At 35.8% G+C, this 17,778-nt stretch overlaps 7 protein-coding genes across 7 annotated transcripts; 3 read left to right on the top strand and 4 right to left on the bottom strand.

Annotated features, from left to right (window-relative positions):
- LOC104751948 lies at positions 384-990 on the bottom strand. Its single transcript, XM_010474009.2, has one exon. It carries the CDS (start codon positions 923-925, stop codon positions 659-661), a length of 267 nt encoding a protein of 88 aa, XP_010472311.1. The 5' UTR covers positions 926-990; the 3' UTR covers positions 384-658.
- LOC109129406 lies at positions 1,258-1,757 on the bottom strand. Its single transcript, XM_019237556.1, is given in 1 exon segment — positions 1,258-1,757. A coding segment is annotated over 1 exon segment (267 nt). The 5' UTR covers positions 1,713-1,757; the 3' UTR covers positions 1,258-1,445.
- Positions 3,212-5,475, top strand: LOC104751947. Its single transcript, XM_010474008.2, has one exon. It carries the CDS (start codon positions 3,398-3,400, stop codon positions 5,444-5,446), a length of 2,049 nt encoding a protein of 682 aa, XP_010472310.1. The 5' UTR covers positions 3,212-3,397; the 3' UTR covers positions 5,447-5,475.
- Positions 10,036-11,705, top strand: LOC104751945 (prolyl 4-hydroxylase 13-like). The gene is made up of 8 exons (XM_010474006.2): positions 10,036-10,287; positions 10,373-10,465; positions 10,553-10,710; positions 10,791-10,893; positions 10,986-11,081; positions 11,166-11,231; positions 11,311-11,430; positions 11,514-11,705. The coding sequence occupies exons 1-8, from the start codon at positions 10,174-10,176 to the stop codon at positions 11,595-11,597; spliced, it is 834 nt and encodes a 277-aa protein (XP_010472308.1). The 5' UTR covers positions 10,036-10,173; the 3' UTR covers positions 11,598-11,705.
- LOC104751946 (molybdate-anion transporter) lies at positions 11,612-14,183 on the bottom strand. Its single transcript, XM_010474007.1, has 9 exons — positions 13,926-14,183; positions 13,658-13,802; positions 13,395-13,563; positions 13,033-13,291; positions 12,851-12,939; positions 12,555-12,737; positions 12,387-12,472; positions 12,183-12,267; positions 11,612-12,105 (listed from the first exon to the last, which is right to left on the bottom strand). The coding sequence occupies exons 1-9, from the start codon at positions 14,122-14,124 to the stop codon at positions 11,971-11,973; spliced, it is 1,350 nt and encodes a 449-aa protein (XP_010472309.1). The 5' UTR covers positions 14,125-14,183; the 3' UTR covers positions 11,612-11,970.
- Positions 14,424-15,312, top strand: LOC104751944 (uncharacterized protein At2g23090). Its single transcript, XM_010474005.2, has 3 exons — positions 14,424-14,642; positions 14,751-14,791; positions 15,000-15,312. Exons 1-3 carry the CDS (start codon positions 14,567-14,569, stop codon positions 15,117-15,119), a joined length of 237 nt encoding a protein of 78 aa, XP_010472307.1. The 5' UTR covers positions 14,424-14,566; the 3' UTR covers positions 15,120-15,312.
- Positions 15,340-17,760, bottom strand: LOC104751943 (casein kinase II subunit alpha-3). The gene is made up of 10 exons (XM_010474004.2): positions 17,522-17,760; positions 17,131-17,260; positions 16,844-17,038; positions 16,593-16,750; positions 16,321-16,411; positions 16,130-16,195; positions 15,947-16,029; positions 15,783-15,846; positions 15,629-15,697; positions 15,340-15,531 (listed from the first exon to the last, which is right to left on the bottom strand). Exons 1-10 carry the CDS (start codon positions 17,605-17,607, stop codon positions 15,472-15,474), a joined length of 1,002 nt encoding a protein of 333 aa, XP_010472306.1. The 5' UTR covers positions 17,608-17,760; the 3' UTR covers positions 15,340-15,471.

Below are 17,778 nucleotides of genomic sequence, written 5' to 3'. Positions count from 1 at the left end.
TTTGTGAGCCACATATTCTATATACAGATTATGTCCAAGATTTGGCTATCACCAACCACGTGTACGTTGGCAAATAATATATTCCCACACCATATATTCGATCGTGCTCACAAGTCACAAAGCCACCGACTTCGAGCATCATGGCTTGATGATGATCATTCACCGGCCCTTCAGAAAATGATGGGAATAAAAAATGAATTCGTTGTTTGATAAAATATAATTAAAAAAAAAACGAATTCATGTTTTCATATGTGAATTAGTAGTGTTTCATATAAAATTCATTTTTCTTATCTTGTTGTGGATAGTAGTGTTCATGTAATTCCAAACCAAAACCAAACATTGGATTGAGACACCCATACTTAAAAGCGTAGATTGAGATAAAATTGAATAACATTGGACCTCTCGAATAGGAATGAAGATAACATTAATCACTAAATCATTACAACTTCATTTCTTACAAAAACATATGATAATGTTTTATCTTATGAAACTCGGTAATTATTTTTAGCACTCAGCATTACACGCAAATAAATTTTTAATTAACCCATAAAAACGTTAAGAAAAAACGAAGCTGGATCAGTTATTGAACATACGACAAGTTTGGGTTATTTTCTCCAACGATCCAACTAAAACCCATAAATTATGAGTCTTTCTTTATTCATGGAGCTTTCGCAGCGGTGGTGGTGGCGTCGGCAGGTGCGTCGCCTGAAGGAGTAGGAGCATCGGTGGTGCCACCACCTAGACCAGGCGTAGGCTCTTGATGGCCTTCAGCTCCATAAGCTTTCATCTTGTAATCTTCCAAAGTACCCGTAGCCATGTAAGGGCTATTGGTTGGTAAGTCGTTGTCTTTCACTTCTGGCCCAGTTTTCTTTTCCGTCGTTGTCGCCGGTGTCGTCGTCGTCGGTGGTGTTTTCTCAGCCTCCATTTTTGTGTATTGTTGTTGTTTGTTTCCTTTGTTTTTTTCTGCTTTTAGATTTGTTTTAGGATCTTAACTTGAGATGTCTCAGCTTTTTATTGAGCTTCTAAAAGTACACTGTGGCTCGTATGATTCCGACACGTTAACTACGCGGCTCCTCGAGATCTACGTGGCCTTGTGGGTAATTCTTAACTGAAGTCGGCTGTTGAGGTTATGGGCTTTTTAATGGACTTTTTAGTGGGCTCTTTTGATTAAGGAGAATAGTTAACAAGACTAGAATTTGGTGACACTGATCAAGTGACAACAATCTTGGGTATTGGAATGGAAAATAATGGCTAAAATATCAGAAAGATATATAGTATTAAAAGTATCATTTGAAGTATCAGAATAAGATACAGAGCATGTAAGCAAACTTACATCAAAAACACGTTAAAAGAAACGAAACAAGATCAGTTTATTGGACAAACTAAGCTACATTTTAGTGTTTATTGGCGATCCCACAAACCCATAACCAAGTTTTTTTCTTCCTTCACGGAACTCCCTGACGGTTGATGGCACCGGTGGAGGAAAGATCCGTCGATGCAGCACCTCCACCACGGCCAACGCCCCCTGAAGGAGTGGGAGCATCGGTGGCTCCACCTCCCATGCCGAGCTTAGGCTCTTGGTGGCCTTCGGCTCCGTAACCTTTCATCTTGTAATCTTCCAAGTTATCATAGTTCAAGTATGGGCTCTTGATAGACTCAACGTCGTTTTAAACTTCTTGCTCCGTCGTTGGTGGCTTTTTCTGATCTTCCATATTTGTTTCCCCGTTTGCTAATTCATGCCGCGGATGAGAGGTTTACACTCTTTGCTTATATGGAACACGTATGGCGCGTATGTTTCCGACGCGTGCTATAAACGTGGCAATTATGGAGCTCCTTGAGACCTACGTGGCTTTTATGTTAGACCATCCACAATGGAGGTGTTCGAAAAAATTATTCAACTGACTGCAATGAAGGTGTCGAAAAAAAGAAAAAATGATTAATTCTTGATGAAACAATTCAACAGTTTGAAACTGAAATTTTGGGCCCTACAAACACGTGAAAGCTCAAGTTTTGTTTTCTTTTTTCTGAAATTTTTTTTTGAGAGAGGGACATATATTGTATTTTTATTGGAGAGCGAAAGTTTCGAAGATTTTTTTATTTTATCATTTAAAATTAATTATTATGTAGTAAATAACTCTTTTATAAAATAATTTTTATATTAAAATTCATCATTTTTTAAACTCTATAAATACAGATTTGGTTTATTTTATTCCGACAAAAAAACCATAATTTTTACTATATTTTCCTAATTCTTTTCTAATAAATTTTTGTTTATTTCACTTTTTTTTTTGAATGGATCCCAACAAATTCTACTAACTATCCTTTTTTATTTTTAAATTCTATTAATTATTATTATAAATGTGTTGTTATCAAATTAAATAAAAATAAAAATATAAAATGAAAATAATGGGATAAGGTGTTGAATTTTATTAAACAAAATTATTGGAAAAGTTAAAATTGATTTGAATAATGAATGATTAGATGGAAGAAAGAGAAAATGATGTAGAGTGTTAAAAGTTAATGTGTAGGATGTTGAATTTATAAACCATTGTACATGGTCTTATGATTCAATGGTCTTATGATTCATGTTTTCTTGAAGGAGGCTTATTTCACTCTTTTGGTAATGAATCGAGAAACCCAACACGAACCGAACTCTTAATAATGGGTCATTGGTAAAAGATTTTGCTCCATTAGCAAATAATGCTGATAAGTCCAAGTGTCCGACTGTCCGAGTAACATTTGCCATTTTCTTCACAAAATATATTAAATATATTTTTTTTTAATAAAATGTAAAATTTATTTAAAAATATATATATTTTTACATCTAATGCAACTTATTATTTATATAATAAATAGCTTAATGTTTTTAAAAATTGTTACAACTTCTAAATATAACCTTTTGTTATACAAAATAACACAAAAATACAATATTGTTATATTATATATGTATGTATAATAATAATTTATACTAGAAATAAAAAGAGAGACGAGAGGTTGTTACTTCTCTCTTCGGTAAAGGAAAAACTTAGTAAGAGAAAAGGGAGAGTGGACGTGAGTAAAACTACTACTACCCATATATCTTCTTCTAAAACTAGTAGTATCCTACGGGAAATACTAAATAAACTAGGAGATGTCCCATCAACATTTTTATATTTTTATATTAACAATCAAATATAAAAATATAAAGGGTGGTTGTCTTTGTATCATTGAAACTAATAACAAAATTATTGGTCTTCACAAACTGAACGATTTAAAACCAAGATTAGAGCTGGAAGCATCGAATTAGTTGAACTAAAATAGTGAACGTGCGAGCCTCAAGATAGAAAGACTCTGGAAGGATATTAGAAAGCGATGAAAACTTGGCTTCTTCCTCTCTAGTAAACAAACGCAAATCCATATGGCACCACTACATGAGAAGAAGCTTCCCGTAATCAGGTTCTGCCCCCGCCTGGACAAGCTACGATCTAGACATGTAAAGCGATCTGTAAGGCAAAGGTTTGGCCGTCGCCATAGCAGCAACATTTCGCAACAGCCGTGGCCGAGATCTAAAGAGATTTGCCCTGTGTCAGATCCGGTTGAACCGCATAAGCTCCAACGCCGCCGTTTACCGATTCATCCTCGTCTCTCTGAGTGCTTCGGGTGCAAAGGCAAACACTTGGAGGGAAAAAGGTATTATTACTTTTGTCCCCTTTGCAATTTGGAATTCCACAGAGGCTGTCACGTGTTACCACAAAAGATGAAACACCCTCTTCACCTTTCTCACCCACTCACGCTTATTTCCCTGGATCCTAATTTTGATACCTCTAAGATACCTCAAGAATGGGGAGAATCGTCGTCGTCCTCAGAATCAGAAGGTTATTTTGGTGGTCGTGGGGGTCTTCTTCGTCGCCGTGCTCGTTTTTTTGGCCCTTTTTCTGATGATGATGATGATGATGAGGATGACGATGATGATGATGATGATGATGATAGTCCTGATGATGATGATGATGATGATGTTGCCTATTCATCAGATATATATTATGGAAAATGCAAATGTTGTCAGAAACGTTTCGAAGATATATACTATCATTGTTCTGTTTGCAACTTCAGCCTCAATTTCACTTGTACAATAAAGCCACCACCTCTCACTATCACCCACCCAAAGAGCCACAGCCACCCTCTCACTCTCTTTCCTAGACGATTTCCTTTGCCTTGTGATGTTTGTGGGTTACCTCTCAATGACGCTCATGATCCAGTTTACGCTTGTCTTCCTTGTAACTACATGGTTCACAGAACATGTATAAATTTACCTCGTGTCATTAAGATCACCCGCCACCAACACCGCCTGTCTCTCATTTCCTCTCTTCTTTCTGGTGATTTTTCTTGTGGAGTTTGTCGCAAAACCATTGACGTTAGCTACGGACATTATTCTTGCACTAAGGGATGTTGCTATGGTGCCCATTCTAAATGTGCGACGAATAAAAAAGTGTGGGACGGCAAAGATCTCGAAGATGTGCCTGAAGAAACAGAAGAAGTTATCGAGCCATTCAAAAGAATTGATGAGGAGACGATACAGCATTTCACTCATAAATGTCATCTAAAACTCCACGGGAAGGGTAGCCAACGCGGTGCAAAGAAGTTTTGTAAGGCTTGCTGCCTTCCAATATCGATTTATGATGCTTTCTACTGTTGTTTGGACTGCCACTTTGTTCTGCACGAAGCATGTACATGCCTTCCTCGCATACAACATCATCCACTACACAAGCATCCGCTTATCCTCAACAAAAGTGACCCCTCCCTCCATCAGCTTAGTGTAGGTGGTCATGATGTTGAAGGGATGTTTTCTTGCAGTGCTTGTTGCCGACATAGTTCGGGTTTCGTGTACAGTTGCGATGTAGAGTTTTGTAACTTTCAGCTAGACGTCAAGTGTGCTTTCGTTCCAGATACATCGATCCATGAGAGCCATCCTAATCACCCCATCTACATCAATTTGACCAAAGGAGAATGTATCGGTTGTAGTAATCCATGTTCACGTAAGTACCTAGAATGTGTGATCTGCGATTCCTTTTTGGGAGTTAAATGTGCTACTTTGCCAAGTGTAGCACACTACAAGCACGATAGCCATCCACTCACTCTTTGCTATGGAGAAAAGGGTACAACAAGTGGTCAATGCTGGTGTGAGATATGTGAATCAAAATTAGATGAAAGCGAGTGGTTCTATACATGTGACTCTTGTAGAGTCACTCTCCATGTGAAATGCTTGTTGGGAATAGACATGTACATGAAACCTCAACATTTCCTCGGAAAAGAAGGAGAGATTGAAATTGCTCTTAACGATGGTAACACTCGACCGTTTTGCTCTAAATGTCATGTACGTTGTACTGACACTTCGGTATTCAAGTACCAAGATAATTTTTACTGTGATTTGTATTGTCTAATCTGCCTTATTACATATGGTGATCGGTAAAAAAAAAACATCGGATATCTTTTTATTTATTTTATTACGTGTAATATTTCGTGTGTTTTCATACTTACGTATTTGCTCTAAAACTTGGGTTGGCCTTCGCTCTCTTTCTTTAGAATCCTTTAGAGAGTAATTTCATCTCATCTTTTTTTTCCGATACGATATTATAATTCCGGTTAGTCCTGTCTTTTATCCCTTTGCAATTTCTTTTGTTTTCTCTAGATATGTTTGATTTTACTCATGAAAACCAGTTATCCTAGCAACCTTTAATTGTTCAGTCTCCGGTCTCCCCTTCTTCTTGTGGCCAAATTTTTTCTTTGGAAGGAGTGAATTCTATCTTCACTCTTCCTTTTATAGCTTTTAATATAGGTATAATTAGGTGAAGTTTCTTTTGATAAGTCAAGAAGTTGGAATGATTTATGTGAAAAATAAGAAGAAGCAATGCGACGATCAGGATGGCAACTCCTCAGGTGACTATGATGGAAAACAACCTATTCCTCCATGGACTCAGTTGTATCAGTACACATAAATTTTGAGTCGTTCCTAATATATATTATATAAACATTTGTAAATTTTGAATTTTTTAGAACAATCAAAATCCGATAAAAAAAACCATCAAATCGATAACAAATATTTACTAGGATGTCACATGATGCCAATAAATGACGTTGTTCCATTTGAATTTTACTACATTTTAACATGCGTTCTATCGCGAGACAATTTTTTGAAATAATCATTAAATAAAAATATATGTTTTATTTTTATGTTTGTTTTAATATGTTTTGATTGATATTTAGATTTTATAATTTTATATAGATCGTATTTTTTTGTGTATGACCGGTTAAGATTAGTGTAACACATTTCGTTAACTCATTTGAAATCAGACTAAAATATTTTGTATTAGTAGATCAACTTTAACCTGTTCTACAACATGATTCCACGGCCAGTCAGAAAATTTTAGATGCCCTAAACCAAAAAAAATTAAAAAAATTAAATACTATGTTTATTATTGTATATAAAAAAATTATTTTCATAATTTAGATTTTAAATCAACAAACCTAAATATGTTCTTTTTGCTTGCTCCCTTTTTTCATTTTTCTTTGTCTTTTTATGTTCATTTAATATTTTATATGAAAATAAATATTATATTGCCTAATCACTCGTTATTGTTTCAAAACTCTTCTAATATGAATTTTTTTTATTAGAGTTATAAATTTGTTTTTCTAAATAAAATTTTACTTTAAAACTCATTAACAACAAGTTTAGTTAACATTAATCTAATGATCATTCACCAACAATTAAAAATATGAGATAAATTTTGTGGAAAAGTGGGAAGCTCTCAGACCGTGTGCAGCTAAGCAAGTATGGTCTTCTTCGGTTTGGTTCAAAGGAGTGGTCCCAAAATATGCTTTCAACATGTGGGTTAGCCATCTCAATAGACTGCCTACTCGGAATCGGCTCTTGGCTTGGGGGCAGATACAAGTGGATGTCTATTGTTTTTGCTCCATCCCCTCAGAGACACGGGATCATATTTTACTGGTGTGCGAATTCTCAGCACAAGTGTGGAGTTTGGTTTTCAGCAGAATTTGCCCCAGCTAGAGATTGTTTTGCTCCTGGACAGAACTTCTCTCATGGACTCGACGCTCTACTACAATTGCTCCCTCGCTGCTGCGAAAGCTCAATTCACAAGTAGTGGTCTATAATCTCTGGAGAAACCGAAACAATATCCTTCACAACGCCCGCAGGCTTGCCTCCCAGATCCTATTCTCATTCATCGACAGCGAGATAAGGCTTATAATCACTGCAAGAGGACCTAGACGACGCTGGCAACAACTCGTCTCACTTTGGTTTCGTTAAATCACCCAAATCACTTTCCTAACTCTATTGTAACCTTGTTTTAATTTTTTTTTGCCGAGGTTACTTTTTCTGTAGGAGATACTTTTGTATAGCCTATTCTTCATTTATATGAATTTTACATATTTAGCAAAAAAAAAAAATTTGTGGAAAAAAAAAAGAAGAGGAGAGAATATTTTTCATAAACCTAATAAAACTTCATCTGTAAATTGGATATATCTACATAAATAATATATTGTTTTCTTATATAGAACTTGAACTTATTAATACTTTTTGTATGTGTAAAAAAAAAATCTAATAAAAAAACTAAATATAGAAAGAAAGAAAAAAAAAATTCTACATATATAAGGCTTAGAATTTTTGGGCTAAAATATGCTCCAAAAAAATTGATGCCCTAATCCTTGGCTTCGCTTGCTTGTCCTATGGATCGGGCTTGCATGATTCACAAAACCCATAAGACTGCATGATTCACAAAAATTTTAAAAAGATTTAGCAAAGTAAAAGTATTTAGAATATTTAAATTAAGAATACTAATTTCTTTTCAAATTATTTTAAATATGTTTTCTGGATATTACAAAAATAACTTTAAATTTTGATATTTCTTCAAATAGAAAGGGTAAATTAACTTTACCAAATCTTTTTAAAATTTTTGTTATCCTCAACTTCTGTTACAATTAATAATGCCCAAAACCAGCGGGGGTGTCTTGTCGTGATTCTAATACAGAGCTTCAATGGAGCACAAAGAATTAGGAGCATCAATGAGAGAAGAATATTTTTGGGATTTCAGAGTTTGAATTGTAACTTATCTCTTATTAAACTCATAATATAAAGTAAGATTTTTCGTCCTAAACAATGCGGATCAAAAACCTAAACAAAAATAGATGATTTCGTAACTGTATAGCACCTATATAAAAAAAATAGATCACTTTATAACTGTTTAAATTTATAATACAATCTACATTAGAATTGTATAGATAAAATATTGTTAGGGGAAAAAAAGAAGTCAAAAACAGCATATCACAATTTTAATGAAATGAATCCCAATGTTTATGAAAATAATTCAAATTTTTACTAGTTTTGGACTTTTTGTTAATTCAACCATTGAAGAGAACATCTTTAAAATAACTACAAACATAATGTCCTTTTAACACATTAAGAAGTTTTTTAAATATATAATATATTCCTAATTAATAATAGAGATAATTGGCAGAATGATTACCATTTGGACTTAAATGTCTTTTTTTTTTGTCATCTGGATTTTATTGATAAGGAGGAAGGATACAAGTTGAAATTACAATAGCCGGCGGACTACTGAATGTCCCCAGAGTAATTTGGCCAAACGAGGGAAGCAAAGTCCCAAAAACACGGGGAAATTGATTAAAACAAACTCATAAGCAAACATCTAAAGATGAGCAAAAGTTTTGGAGAGAATGAAACCTAAACACTATAATTGAACAAAGGCACGAGAGACTCCCGCAAAGCTTCTCTATAGAACATTTAACGCCGGAAGCACCAATAAAGCCAGAAAGACCTCAACCGAAGCCAAACCAGAAGCAGACCAGACGCAAGCAAGATACCAACGCGACCAAAGACACAAATACAACTACCCAAACACCTCAACAACCAAACTAGGAGAGCAAGAAACCCTAGGGACAAAGAAAAACCTTGAAATCGACTGGAGACAAGCCACGCAAGATCAACTGTTCTTACACGCGGACCTTCGTCGACCCAATTTCAGCCACCTACAGATATAAAATTGGTGACATCCTGGCAAGAGAAGAACTAGAGAACGAATCCACTGCTTCAACTAAAACCTAACTCCAAAACTTCACAAGGAAACTCAAAGATAGGCTAGTAGGTGACTCAGCAACAAAATATCATCCAAATGGCTCACACCGAGAGCGAACCCAGAGAAACTCACAAACACAACCCAGCAAGAGGACTAGAAGCAGAGGTAGAGCAAAGATCCAAGATCAAATCCAAAAACCCGAGCCACATCCAACAGTTCATGCCTAATGTACCACAAAGAACCTTAAAGGAACCCATGGCAACGCCATACAAACCCTAGAAAGACCTCTAAGAAAAGGAGCCTAAGACCCAACAAAACACTATACTAATCCCACAAACAACAACTAAAGCCACCATCAAGCAAACAGGAGATATACCAAACACGCTTAACTTGGTGAGATTGAGATCTTACAAGACAGAGAATCAAACCCACTTTCCTGTGATAAGAAACCCCTCGATTAAGCACCATCGAGCATCGAAACCGAATCAGATCTGGATCTTCAAAGAAAGGGAGAGACTTCATTGAACCAGCAAGAGAAGACAATCCAAGGCCAAACAAAGACAGAGACAAAGAGAAAAAGCAATTAAGCACAAAAGAGGTACAACGTCGGGGCAATAAAGCCACCGGATGTTGGGCAAAAGCAATAGCGGCGGTTTTGTTTTTTTAGAGAGGAGAGAGGTGGGAGAGAATTAGGGTTTTTTTTTTAACAAAAAAAAGTTATTATTAGCATAAATTCATTTAGACTTAAATGTCTATTACATTTGATTTGAGTAAAAAGTAAATTTTGATTTTTAATTTATATAATCACATTGATAATGTAAAACATAAAAAAAAAAAAAAAAAAAAANAAAAAACACACAACTATGAAAAAAAACATTAAGTTCGAATCTAAAAGACAGGAAAGTTTTTAAAGGGAGACAAATGTCCCATAGAGAATCTACATTAGAAACTGAGAAGATGACTTAATGACGTGTAGTCACCTTTACTCATCTTTATCTCTCTCTCTTTTTGTCTCTCTCTCTCTCTCTCTCTCTCTCTCTCTCTCTCTCTCTGTTTCAGAATTCAAGTTCCCGCCGTCGACAGAGAGATGAGATCTTATGGCAAAGAGAAGAAGCAGCAGCTAGGGTTTCCTTACATTTTCATTGCGTTTTGCTTTCTTTTCGCCATCATTGGTTTCTCCTTCTTCATTCTTCTCTCTCAGGTCTTCTTTTGTTATCTTTCTCTCTTAATATTCTTCGATCGAGTTCCGTTGAAGCTCTTTCATAACTCTGTTTTATTTGCTACAGAGACATTACAGTGACATTCCAACACGAAGATCTGTAAACGAGGAAACTGAATCTTTAGATCATGGTTCTGTCCCTAACAACATTCCTTTTCAGGTCAGTTACTTCTCAAATATGTGACAATATCAAATAATAATAATAGATTCACAAGTATAGATGATTTTGGTACATGTTTTTGATTAGGTTTTAAGCTGGAATCCTCGAGTTTTTTACTTGAGGAATTTCGCAACTAAACAACAATGTGAAGCCATAGTCGATCTGGCAAAGCCTAAGCTTAAGCCTTCTAAGCTTGCTTTAAGGAAAGGCGAAACGGCAGATACCACTCGAAACGTTAGAACCAGGTTTTAAGAAAAAACTTACATAAGATCAGTTCAGTGGCTAGCTAGAGAGCATTTGATCAATGAACATTTTTCAAATGCAGCACTGGAGTGTTCATCGGTGCTGATGAAGATGAGTCCGGGCTTTTAGATGCCATCGAAGAGAAAATTGCTTCAGCCACAAGAATCCCTAGTGATTATTACGAAGTAAGCAGATATATATTCCAAAACGTCCAAGAACATGTGTGGTTTTCTACTTATGAATAAGACCTTCCATGTGTTTTTTTTTCTTTCTCTAGTCATTCAACATCTTGAGGTATCAGCTTGGCCAGAAGTATGATTCACATTATGATGCTTTCAATCCAGCTGAGTATGGTCCTCAGATAAGCCAAAGGGTAAGTAAGCAACTTAATTTAGTTTCCCTGCTCCGGACTTCAAAACTACCATCTGTTGATCCTCCAATCAACCTGTGAATGCAGCTTGTGACTTTCTTATTGTTCTTATCAACTGTTGAAGAAGGTCGAGAGACAATGTTCCCATTCGAGGTAATCATTGTTTTGTTCTTTCGGTTTAACATGCTTAGGGTACTCTGGTTGTAAAACAAGATTGGTTTTGAGGAAGCAGAATGGGAGAAACATGAATGGAAGTTATGATTATGAGAAGTGTATTGGTCTGAAAGTAAAGCCGCGACAAGGCGACGCCATTTTCTTCTACAATTTGTTCCCAAACAAAACAATCGATCAGGTAAGTGTTTCAGACAATCAAGAAACCCCAATTTCAGACATAGAATGTTTGATCTTTCACAAAATATGGTTTTGTTGTTGCAGACATCTCTCCATGGAAGCTGTCCTGTTATTAAGGGTGAGAAATGGGTTGCCACCAAATGGATACGAGACCAAATTTATGATTGAAGACTTTGTACTTCTGATAAAAAAATTCATTTTCATTCATATTTACTTGTACAACAATAATGCCTAAAAGGTCCAAAGGAGATGATCTTGATAAGATATGAATAGAACAAAAAAAGAAAACAATCATTCAAAATAATAGAATCCTCTCAAAACTAACGAATCAGACCTCTTATACTGCTTTCACTGCATCTTTGAGCTTCCAGGTTTGTGTGTTATAGCTCACTTCATGCTGCTACAAAATCGAAGTGAGACTATTCAACACAAGATTACATACGAACCTGAATATTGTTAGGAAACATGCAGATTTGTCTTTGATTTGCCTTGTCCTGCTTCCGCATATGTCTCATAACCAGAGACAACAGCTTACTCAGGATCATAGTTTGTGCCAATCTTGATGTGGTGACTTTCCCCATCGTCTCAATAAATATATACAACCAGATGCAGTGAATAAAGAAATGGCACCAAAAGCCATCATTGTTGAGTTCTCAATCTTGTTAGAGTACCCTCTCTGCAATATTAAGATCATTAAGGCGACTGAAACAGAGGAAAAATAGCTTAACAACAGTATTTTTTTATGGCACATACCTGTATTAAGCAAAACAAAATAGCTGCATTAGCTGGGACTTGAGAGAGGCTTATCATCCCGCCACGCAATTCATTTGGCACATACCTATAAATAAAGATTGCATTCCATTACCAACCGAGGAGAACGATTCTTCTACTAACAAAGAATGTGTTTTCAAAATGATCTGAAAAATGTGAACTAGTCTATGTACATAAGAGCATTACATTGTTCTTAGTCTTGCAAGCAATGGCAGGGCAAGTCCAGCACAGCCATGAAATAAGCAGAAAAGTACTACTAAGATTCGGATTTCCTGCAGGATACGGTTTTTAATGTGTGAGAGAGGCCTTCCATAAGAAGCAACAAGTATTTACTGAAACTAGCAAATAAGTTACCTGATAATCATAGGCTACAATAGAAAACACAATCCCAAGTATTGCATATATGTACACTAAGCAATCTTCAAGACGTAGCAATGATTGTCCACTCATAAGCCATGGGAATACTGTACTCCCAAGCATTCTTGAACCCAAGAAACATGGATATATTAATCCTAGATTTACTTCTCGCCCATCAGCCTGACCCAACATAACATACTTTTTAATATAAGAAAGGAAAAGATCATTGCATTTTCGAAGAAATAATTATCTCGTCTAAAATGATAATGGATCAATAGAAAGCTTGATCATACCACGATGGTTGGTGCCCAAAGAATCCAAAAGACTGCAGTGGAAAACTGGAGGCAGGCTTGTGCAGTTCCCAGGAACCATATTCTTTTATCTGATTCAAATTGACAAGCAAACTTAACTTAAACTCTGAATTTTTGTTACAAGTTTAATTTAAATATGTGAATTGAAATGGAGAAACCCTTACCACCAAGAACATATGCATAGAAAGCTACAGAATAATCCCTAAATGGGAGGGTCTTCAAAGGCTCTTTCGCAGTCTGGACAATACAAACAATGGCCACAACAGACAATAACAAAGACGCCATAGCAGACGATGCAATACCATGCTGAACATTTTCATCTACAAGCCAATTTGCTAGAACTTGACCTCCTAGTAAAGATGCAGACTCAAGGAAAGTCATCAACCAGAATGTTTCATTTAACGAGTCATTCCTCTGACTTTGCTACAAAGGTACAAGACACACATAACAATAACATTACTAAAAAAATCATAACTTTGTGTTCTCTAATGATAAAAAAACTCAAATGCTGAGGCGAATCAATTACCTTTTCATGTTCCACAACTAGCCAAGTCTCAAACCCAAACGAATATACAAGACCAGCAAGAGAGAGACAAATATTTGCAAACCAAGCACTAGGACTCATTGTAACCCTCTTCCACACACCAACAACGAAGTGCAATACACAAAAGAGTAGACAAATTCTCTTCTGACCCCTACAAAAGTTTCGCTATTATCAATACCGAGCACCATTGGATTTTTTATTTTTAAGGTTAGCTATGATCAACATTGTAGTAAAAAGCTACTTACATGAGATCAGAAATCACACCAAGTAAAGGACCGAGAACAAGAGCAGTCGAATAGGCAACACAGAGATAAAAAACCATTGATTCCTTACTTAAACCATAAGATGATAACACCAATTCTCCATACACAGACCATAAACCTTCCATCACTGTAAAAATCCAAATTTGTAGCAAAGGATCCACTTTAGATTGAAGAGAAAAGGCAAAAAAAAAAAAAATGAAAGCTTTATGAAGAAAGAGATAAAATTGTGAAGACCCATTTGTAGATATACCTGAAGATAGAGTGTAGATAGCTAGAAACCATCTCTGGAACCGAGCGAAAGAAGAGGAAACAGAATGATCAAAGGTACCAAAAGTTCTGTTCTTAGCCAAGTAAGGAAACAGAAGTATCGATAAAAATGTGGAAACGAAGAAGAAGACGAAGAAACTTGAGCTTGGTTCCCAGATAATAGTCTCAATTACGACACCCATCGATTCCAAAATTTCACACCGGTAAAGTCGCCGGAGAATGAAAACAAAAACGTCGGAGAAGAGAGTGGGATTTGAGATCTTGCTGATGATAATAAAACTCATAAAGTTTAACAAATAGGCCCAACACATATGCAACCAAAAAGGCCTTAAGGCCCAATAAGTGAAAAGTCGAATTATCTAGAATAAAAAAAAAAAAAATACACGCGTTAGGTGATTGGTGTGAGTGCTGAGTGGGCGAATTAAATGTAAGTGGACATTATAGAGAAAGAAAAAAATAAGAAGCAAGTGGCATTATTATTATTTTTCTCCTCATATAAATCTTTTCTCATTGAGTCGGCAAAAAAAAAAAAAAAAAAAAACTTATTCCATTTCGTGTATTTCTGAAAATTAGGGTTTGAGTTCATCTTCTCTTCTCTCTTTCCCTTCGATCAGAACAAAAAAGATGGGTGGCGGAAACGCACAGAAGTCAGCCATGGCTCGCGCCAAAAACTTGGAAAAGGCAAAGGCTGCTGGAAAAGGTACACGACCCGACCAGATTCGATTTTTTTAATAGGTTTTGTCAATTTGGGAGATTTAGCTCTACAACTCGTGTTTTGTAATGATCTTTTTTTTTATCTCTCTTACAGGAAGCCAACTGGAAGCTAACAAGAAAGCTATGTCGATTCAGGTGATCATTTGTTTTACCAAATCATCAAAGATTAAAGATTTTTTTTTCAATTCTTGGGTTATTATTCTTAATTACCGATGTTTATGGAATCATGAAACCTTAGTGTGATATTTTATCTCATGTTGATCTATTAAGCAGTTTTATGATTGGATTGTGTGGTGCTAACTAGCTTGTTATTTCTTGATGTGTTTATTATTATAATAAACAGTGCAAGGTTTGTATGCAAACATTCATCTGCACTACATCGGAAGTGAAATGCAGGGAGCACGCCGAGGCGAAGCATCCCAAGGCTGATGTTGTCACTTGCTTCCCTCACCTCAAGAAGTGATCAAGCAAAATTACTATTATCTCAACTATAAAGGATTCCAATGTAAAACGTTTTGGGATCCTCTTTCCTATGTTTGTATCAAAAAAAGTCTCTGAAAATTCTATGGTTCTGTTTTTTCTCTACTTAAAAGATGACTTGTTTTCAACAATAAGTTTATTGCGATTATAATTATATCATAAAGCTTTGTTTAGAACCTTTGTTTCTTTTTGTTTATCAATTATGTTTGGGTGAGAGATTATAAATTACCACAATTTTGATACAACTTTCTGGTCTTTTTTTTTGGTTCTTACAACAACATAACAATGTTTTTGGTTCAAAAATAGTAGTAGTAGGCATCAATCAAGCTTTGGTTTTACTGGCTTAGTAGCCTGTTGCTCACTGCAGCTTTAACTTGAGCGAAGTATGGATGAGCCTATATAATAGATCAACAGAGAACCACAGATTATAAGTTTGATGAGATTAATCGGGTAAAAGAAAATAAAAGACAAGTGCTTGAAGAGGATTTTTACCATGGCTTCTCTTGCGGTTAATCTGTCTTGATGATCATACCGAAGAAGCTTATCGAGAAAATCAATGGCCTGAAGATGTTCATACATTGACAGTCAATACAACCATAACTAAATGAAGTAGTTTACGTATTGTCTAAAAAGAGTCAAATCGAACCTCAGGTGAGACCAAATGTTGGTTGTCTGCATTGATAAACTTAGACCATGGTTTCCTGTTATGCCTGCAAATGAGAGTGGTTTCAAGTTTGAACTCATTTGTCCTAGGCAGGACAAAGCAACTAGTTTTGACTTTTAAACACAGACTCAAGAATGAAATAATACCTTCCAACAAGTGCTTCCAGTTGAGGATCTAGATCTAGCTGATATTTGTTAAGGTAAGTATTTAACTCATCGGTTCCCAACACCTACGCATGGGGTTTCCACCAAAAACCAATAAAATAGACCAAAACTTTTGTAATGTAATCTTATGCAAATAAAACAGCAGTTTGGAGACTAGCAGTATACCTTGGCGATTTTGACAAGTTGATCATGATTATCATGGCCATAGAAGAACGGTTCCTTACGAAATATCTACAGCATCAGCATTTGATAAGTAAATAAGCAACATCAAAAGTTGTTAACAATTAAGACTCGGAAACTCAAATGTTTGCAAAAACTTAGACATAGAGAAGAGTGAGGGGATAATCAGTTCTCACCATGCCAGCAAACATGCAGCCAAGACTCCACATGTCTAAAGAATAGTCATAATCCTGTAGATCAACTAGTAGCTCGGGACCCTTGAAGTATCTGACAATTAATTCACAGACTTTTAGTCTAATGCATTTTACTACAACTACAAAAAGTTAAACAAGCTTTGACTACAAAAAGCTAGTTTTCACATTGAAAATGTTTCAATCATCAGCGTCTATGAATGCCCCTATTGGGCGTGGCCAGGCAGGTCGAATAAAGCTGTGGTATATGATATTACCGTGAGGCAACTCGAACATTATACTCCTTTCCAGGATGGTAAAACTCAGCAAGACCCCAGTCTATCAGACGAAGTTTACGCAGCTGATGATCTATCATGACATTGTGAGGCTTAACATCCCTATGCATTATTCCTTGAGAATGACAGAAATCCAATGCCTGAAAAATACAATATTATCAACTACGGATTCCGACAAAACATTCTATGTATGGTAAAAATCATTTCTAGTAAGTAGCAGATAGATACATTACCTTAAGCAGCTCATAAATATAGAACCGGATATCGTAATCAGTCAATGTCGGATACAAGACTTTAAAGTCCACACTGTTAACAAACTCAAATATCAAGCTAGGTGTTTTGGAGTGCTCATCTCTGACAATATCATACAGCTTAACAATATTTGGTCCACCACAGAGGTTCTGAAGTATCTTGATCTCTCTCTTTATCTGCATAAACATCAAAAGCAATGACTAAAAAACAAGTTTCAACAAAAACAAGCAACACAAACGTATGGTTCATGTGCTTAAATTAAAATCACCTTCTTCTTCTTGACGGGTTTAAGGATCTTGATAATGCATCGTTCGTTGGTATTGACGTTTTTGCCTTCGAACACTTCACTGTATTTTCCTCTACCAACTTTTCTCACAACCTCATAATCATCTTGATAACTACAAAACTCCCACAAAAGAGTTGAAGTATTATCATCAAATCACTCAATAATTTTACACAGATAAATTTCGAAGTTCAATATTTGCTATTAGCCACTTTAACAAAGTGTGTTCAAGGAACCTTGCTCAAACCCTAAAAATTCCACTTTCTCGGATTCAAAATTCGATTTAGGCAACAACAAATCAATCAAATTCCACAGAAATCAAACCCTAAAATATCCAAAATAAAAGATTGAGCAGTAAAAGGCGAGAATCATTTACCCCCATTGAACAACAAGAGAGTCGTAGTCCCAGTACTCTTTGGGACGAACAACGTTAACATCGGTATAAACCCTAGATTTCGACATCAATTTCGATCTAAATCCTCTCTCTCTGCAGATTCTAGCGATCACAATCCTCTCTCTCTTATCGTCGGGTTGGTTCAAGTGGCTGATGATGAGGACAGACGAAGTGCGTTGCGCAAATGCGAGTCAGGAACTCAGGATAGAAAACAAAAAAGGTTGAAGAAGAAAACAATC

The sequence above is a fragment of the Camelina sativa genome, chromosome 16 (genome assembly GCF_000633955.1).
Source record: "Camelina sativa cultivar DH55 chromosome 16, Cs, whole genome shotgun sequence".
NCBI classification, from domain to species: Eukaryota; Viridiplantae; Streptophyta; class Magnoliopsida; order Brassicales; family Brassicaceae; genus Camelina; species Camelina sativa.
The sequence above is the reverse complement of the archived record's forward strand: the minus strand, read 5'-3'. Positions and strand labels throughout refer to the sequence as shown.